The sequence below is a fragment of the Salvelinus sp. IW2-2015 genome, unplaced genomic scaffold, assembly GCF_002910315.2.
Source record: "Salvelinus sp. IW2-2015 unplaced genomic scaffold, ASM291031v2 Un_scaffold1957, whole genome shotgun sequence".
Taxonomy (NCBI): domain Eukaryota; kingdom Metazoa; phylum Chordata; class Actinopteri; order Salmoniformes; family Salmonidae; genus Salvelinus; species Salvelinus sp. IW2-2015.
The window spans coordinates 7,465-14,161 of record NW_019943310.1 but is presented as its reverse complement, the minus strand read 5'-3'; the positions used below and the strand labels follow the sequence as shown (position 1 = coordinate 14,161).

The 6,697-nt window shown below is 51.1% G+C and overlaps 1 protein-coding gene across 1 annotated transcript in view; it reads right to left on the bottom strand.

Moving 5' to 3' along the window:
* The window catches only part of LOC112072549 (ALMS1 centrosome and basal body associated protein), a 26,144-nt gene extending 21,247 nt beyond the window's left edge, over positions 1-4,897 (bottom strand). The window contains exons 1-5 of the mRNA XM_024139947.2: positions 4,736-4,897; positions 4,323-4,640; positions 2,520-3,107; positions 1,729-1,858; positions 9-314 (exon numbers count right to left, since the gene is read on the bottom strand). Coding sequence (XP_023995715.2) covers positions 9-314; positions 1,729-1,858; positions 2,520-3,107; positions 4,323-4,640; positions 4,736-4,897 — 1,504 coding nt within the window. The remainder of the gene's footprint in view (positions 1-8; positions 315-1,728; positions 1,859-2,519; positions 3,108-4,322; positions 4,641-4,735) is intronic.
* Between the last annotated feature and the right edge of the window lie 1,800 nt (positions 4,898-6,697).

Below are 6,697 nucleotides of genomic sequence, written 5' to 3'. Positions count from 1 at the left end.
AGCAGGACCTCTAGTGGTGGTGGAGGGTACAGCAGGACCTCTAGTGGTGGTGGAGGGTATAGCAGGACCTCTAGTGGTGGTGGAGGGTACAGCAGGACCTCTAGTGGTGGTGGAGGGTATAGCAGGACCTCTAGTGGTGATGGAGGGTATAGCAGGACCTCTAGTGGTGGTGGAGGGTATAGCAGGACCTCTAGTGGTGGTGGTTGGTACAGCAGGTCCTCTGGTTAACCCTCCTGTTACATGAGAGAAGCATATTGACTGTGGAGTACGCTGGTCAATCATTGGTTGGCCTTCATCCACTGGCATGGCGGTACCTGAGAGTGGAAATGGTATCTGGTTAAGAATTCAAGAGAAAATAACATTCACACACAAAGCAGTGACTCTGTCCATTAAAAATATACATACTGTATACTATACAGACCTGATTATTCCCCCCAGTGTTAATCCCTCACAAAACTGACCCGGTCCTTTCCCCCAGTGTTAATCCCTCACTATACTGACCCGGTCCTTCCCCCCAGTGTTAAACCCTCACTATACTGACCCGGTCCTTCCCCCCAGTGTTAAACCCTCACTATACTGACCCGGTCCCTTCTCTCGCCTTGGTCGTTCAAACACACCTTCGTACATAAATAAACACTGTAACGGCCGGATCACTTTCGCACCCAGTGTCCTCAAACCTCTATAGCTGACCACGGTCATATTACAAACACAGTAGTTTAAAACCCTACATCACTATTACTTTCGACACTCAGAGCGATTTTGCTCCTGTGTAACGCGGTCACTATAGGATGGTCTGCACCTCCTGGTTCATTATCCCCAACCCTAGTACTTATGAAAGTCCTTCACTCTCATACTGCACCCGGTCTTCCCAGTGATTGTGAACCCGTCACTATACTGGGACACGGGAAAAAATATTTCCAAAGAGTGTTTACCACTAAAACTATAAACTAAGACCAAGGTCCTTCCCCCAGTTAGTTTAACCCAGGGTCCACATATCCCCCTTGCTTTCTCGGACGAATCCCTATCACGTCCAGTGGTTTTTTATAATCCCGGCGGCTGGGAGGTTCTAGACTCTGGTTCCTCCTACCCAGTTGTCTACATTTATCAACACTCACTATAGCATCTGGACCTCGAGTCCTATCAAACCCCAGAGGTAATATAGTTTTGAAGACCTGGCGATTATTACTGACCCGGTCCTTCCCCAGTGTTAACCCTCACTATAACGTGACCTACGGATCATTACCGCCAGTGGTAACCTTCATCTAGTCACTGCCGGTCATTCACCCACACAGCATAACGATATTAATCCTCCTCATACTGACCTCGGTCATTCCCAGTTGTGGTGGAGGGCACATACCTAAACTACGATCCGCGGTCGCGTCACCACCAGGTAGTTAAACCATCAAGTATTACTTGAGGGGCCGGGTGGCGCTTGCTCCTCTTCAGTTATTGGTAATACCTATCTTACTATAAGCTCCTCGACCGGTACTTCCACCACAGCATAAAGATTAATTAACCTTTCACTATATACTGAACCTGTCATTACCACCAGCTTGTTTACACACCCCTCCACTCATACCCATGTAAGCCTTTGGACCGGTTTACATTACACCCTAAGAGTTTAATCCCTCACTATACTGACCCGGTCATTACCCCAGTGTAATCCCTCACTATACTGACCCGGTCATTTACCCCCAGTGTTAATCCCTCACTATACTGAGTGCTCACCTGTCCTCTCCATACTGTAGCTGTCTCCCAGTCTTTGTCTCTTGCTGTAGATACCCTCTGTGTGTTGATGTTTGACCCCCCTGTCCACCACCGGGTCCACCTGGTGCTCTCGTGCTCGCAGAGTTGATCTCTAGTGTTGAAGCGAGGGGAGCACGTCGGCTCAGCACGTGGGAGAGAGAGAGAGGAGACGAAGAGAAGAGAGGAGAAACGGAAGTGAGTGGTCTCGGAGAGAGAGAAGGAGGACGCCCTGTGTCTCTCGCTCTTTCTGAGGATCATCTGTGCTGTCGGACTCTGGGACTCAACACCGCTCTGTCTCTCTCGACACTGGAACATGAATAATTAATTTTGTTCCTGTTACAAAAGACCAGTCTGCTACCCGCCGTGGGGGGGAGAGAGGGGAGGGAGAGGGGTCAGAGGAGAGGAGGGGGGCCAGAGGAGAGAGGAGGGGCCAGAGAAGAGAGGAGGGGCAGAGGAGAGAAGAGAGGAGGGGCAGAGGAGAGAAGAGAGGAGGGGCCAGAGGAGAGGAGAAGGGGCCAGAGGAGAGGAGAGAGGAGGGGCCAGAGGAGGGGCCAGGCGGCTGCATCTATTACAGGACGATCTCAGTTAGCCTATAGGAGTTCTCTAGACCAAGGGGATCATTCATTATTGAATGCCCTGGAATTCCTGTCAGTCTGTCAGTGTCACTATAGATAGTTTAAAAATGTCTAAATAATGTATTAATGTATTTGAACTAGCTAGATAAGAGATGTTGTACCTGGGTGGGAACTCTCCATGGTGGAGTCAGATCGTACGGGGGAAAGCCGTGGGTCCGTATGTGTCTGGGATATGTAGAACATCTCCTCACTGCCGTGTGGTTTATATGGCAACAGAACCGACAGCGCCGCCTGCCTAGACGGACCGGTACCAGTCAGCCTCTGGGGAGGTGTGAAGCATTGTGGGAAGGTGGAGGTTGCCGTTCCCGTGGTGATCTGAACTGAGGCGTCGGCCGTCTCATGCCCCTGTCTCCAAATTGTATCTCTGTTCTCCTGCGACCTCGTCTGATTGGCCCGGGCAGGCTCGGGGGTGTATCCTAGGCTCTCGTCTACGTCAACACTGCTGGAGACAGCAGAGGAGTGTCTGACAGGAGCAAAGGACAGAAGTCTCCGGGACCTCTCTTCAGCCCCTGTAGGACCAGGGGAGAGGGTGAGGTGGAGGTGGGAGACCTGACCCGTCCTGGTGGTCCAAGCTCCAGAGACCCAGTCTGCTCCAGAACCCATGATGGACCCAGGACGCCCTACGTCGGGGTGAGAAATCTGCCCGTACATGCCTGGGGTTAGAGGGAGAGGAGCTGTAGAGTGGGGGGGACCAGCAAAGTGGTTCTCTTGGTCTCTACCAGGCAGCTGGATGGGAGAGAGACCGAGGAAGAGGGGGGGAAGAGGGAGACCGAGGAAGAGGGGAGAGAGGGAGACCGAGGAAGAGGGGAGAGAGGGAGAGAGAGTGACAGTGTTAGTGTCTAGAGGACATTCCTTTTCTTAAACACCAGGTCATCTGAATTGTGAATAACAGTGTCAGTCTATAACAGTGTCAGTCTATAACAGTGTCAGTCTATAACAGTGTTAGTCTATAACACTGTCAGTCTATAACAGTATTATCTTAAACAGGGTTAGTCTATAACCAGTGTTAGTCTATAACAGATTGAGGTAATGCAGTGTTAGTCTATAACAGTGTCAGTCTATAACAGATCTGAGGGTAAATAAGTGTCAGTCTATAACATGGTCAGTCTATAACAGTGTCAGTCTATAACAGATCTGAGTGTTAAAATAAGTGTTAGTCTATAACAGTGTTTAGTCTTATAACAGTGTCAGTCTATAACAGTGTCAGTCTATACACAGGTTAGTCTTAAGTGTCTATAACGGTTGTCTAAAACAGTGTCGTTATCAGTGTCAGTCTATAACAGTGTCAGTCTATAACAGTGTCGTCAGTCTATAACAGTGTTATCTATAACAGATTCAGTCTAATTATAACAGTGTCAGTCTATAACAGTGTCAGTCCTATAACAGTGTCAGTCTATACAGATCTGAGTGTTAAAATAGTGTTAGTCTATACAGTGTTAGTCTATAACAGATCTGAGTTAAAACATGTCAGTTATAAACATGTCGTCTATTAACAGTGTCAGTCTATAACAGTGTCCAGTCTATAACAGAGTCAGTCTTAACAGATCTGAGTGTTAAACAGTCGTCTATACGGTCAGTTAATAACAGTGTCAGTCTATAACAGTGTACAGTTCTATAAACAGTGTCAGTCTATAACAGATCTGAGAGTAAATAACAGTGTTAGTCTATAACAATCTGAGTGTAAATAACAGTGTTAGTCTATAACAGGGATCTGAGAAGTAAATAACAGTGTCAGTCTATAACAGATCTGAGTGTAAATAACAGTGTCAGTCTATAACAGATCTGAGTGTAAATAACAGTGTCGTCTATAACAGATCTGAGTGTAAATAACATGTTGCTAATAACAGATCTGGAGTAAATAACAGTGTCAGTCTATAACAGATCTGAGTGTGAATAACAGTGTAAGTTCTTTAGTCAGTAAGCGGTAAAGATAGATTCTACCTGCTCCGTCCAGGCTCCTGCCGGTTCCTGGCCCGACTCCTGGCCCGGCTCCTGGCCCAGTGTGTCTTTTGTCTCTGGGGTACAGACGACTGTCTGTTGGCCTGTGATCCTCATGGTGGTGGGTCTCTGGACATGGAGCAGATGTGTCGAGGTGGTGGTGCTCTCCCTCTCTCCTGCTGCTGGGCGTGTCTGAGGTAGCCACCCCTGCACTGTTGGTTGGGAGACCCTTCTAAGGTGAACCGGACACCTGTGAGGCTCGGGGAGGGGGGAGCGGCGGGAGGTGGCAATGTGATGGAGGTGAGGGGTGGAGGGTGCGTTCTGGGGGACGTATAACCCTCTGAGGGCGATCTGTCTGACACGTGCCTCTAGGTTCCTGCCTTAGAGGGGTACGCAGCTCAACGCTGTCGTCAAACGGGTCTGCTCAGCTGCTGTAGCTGGTGGGACAGACAGTCCTCTGCTGCCCTCAGGGCCCTGAACTGCTGCTGCTCCCCACCCAACTGCTCCTCAGGCTGGGGTGGGAGGGAGGCTGGCCCCCTGGACCTACAGGCTGGACGCAGTACTGCTGTCCGTGTCATTGCTTCTCTCGGCTTGGACGAAATGGAGAAAGAACCAGAATCAATCTGACCAGAAAGAACAGACTGCAACTGACCAGAAGAGAACCAGAATCAACCCTGACCAGAAAGAACCGAATCAACTGACCAGAAAGAACCAGAATCAATGACAGAAAGACCAGAATCAACTGACCAGAAAGAGACCAGTTCACTGACCAGAAGAACCAGAATCAACTGACCAGAAGAACCAGAATCATACTGACCAGTAAAAATAAAAAGTGACATTAACCTAAACATTTTCCAAATCAAGAACGAACTGCTGGTGTTCTTTTAATGAACTTAAATCGCAAAATAAAAGTAGAAAGGAAAAGATCTGTAAGAGGCTGTCTACACACCACACCATTGAATCAGCATGCTGGAGAGACCAGGTCCAAAACACCAAAACACAACCATCCCATCCACTACAAACCCATGTCTGCCTCCTACTGCCCAGTGGAGCCCTGACATCAACTTTTTCTGCATAAGTACAGTGAAATGGCCTTTCTTGGCTTGCTCATTTCCACAATGCAGTAATCAATATCCACTTGCAATTCCATATTACATTGCAGGGTACTTGGAGTGATATGTGTAGGGGTAGGCTTGTAGACGGTGAAGTAAGAGTCAAGGCAGGACAAACGTAGAAGGAAGGCAAGATGTCTTAAATAGTTAACAAAATGTGCTACACAGACTAGTACTGGGGGATAAAAGCTGTTCAGGCGAGGCTGTTTGGTGTCATGACTTGTTGCTCCAGTACACTCGCTTCCCCCCCTCCCCTAGAGACCAGGTGCCCCCCCCCTCCCTGGATAGTTGACCCCATCACCAGCAGATGCCATTGCCCCCCCCCCTCCCCATAGGAACCAGTTGCCCCCTCCCTAGATTCCAGTTGCCCCCTCCCCACAGGTTCCAGTTGCCCCCCCCTCCCCTACGGATCCGTTGCCCCCCTCCCTAGGATCCAGTTGCCCCTCCCCCTGGCATCCAGTTGCCCCCCTGCCCCTAGGATCCAGTTGCGCCCCTCCCCAGGATCAGTGCACCCCCTCCCCTAGATCCAGTTGCCCCTCCCTAGGATCCAGTTTCCCCCTCCCCCTAGATCCAGTTTGCCCCCCCTAGGTCCTCCCCCTCCCTAGTATCAGATGCCCACCCTCCCCTAGAATCCAGTTGCGCCCCCTCCCCTAGGATCAGTTGCCCCCTCCCCCTAGGATTCGTTGCCCCCCTCCCCCTAGAATCCAGTTGCGCGCCCCCTCCCCTAGGATCCAGTTGTCCCTCTCCCCTAGGATCCAGTTGCCCCCCTCCCCTAGGATCCAGTTGCCCCCTCCCCCTAGAATCCAGTTGCGCCCTCCCCTGGATCCAGTTGCCCCCCTCCCCCTAGGATTCCAGTTGCCCCCCCTCCCCTAGGATCCATTTGCCCCCCTCCCCTAGGTCCCGTTGGCCCCCCCTCCCCTAGTTCCTCCAGTTTGCGCCCCCTCCCCTAGAATCCAGTTGCGCCCCTCCCCTAGGATCCAGTTGCCCCCCTCCCCTCTTGCCCCCTAGGATCTTCAGTTGCCCCCCCTCCCCCTAGAATCAGTTGCGCCCCCCTCCCCTAGAATCCAGTTGCGCCCCCTCCCCTAGGATCAGTTGCCCCCCTCCCCTAGTTCCAGTTGCCACCCTCCCCCTAGAATCCAGTTGCGCCCCTCCCCCACAGGAATACAGTTGCCCCCCCTCCCCACAGGATCCAGTTGCCCCCCTCCCCTAGGATCCAGTTGCCCCCCCCCCCCTTAGGATCCAGTTGCCCCCCCCCCCCTAGGATTC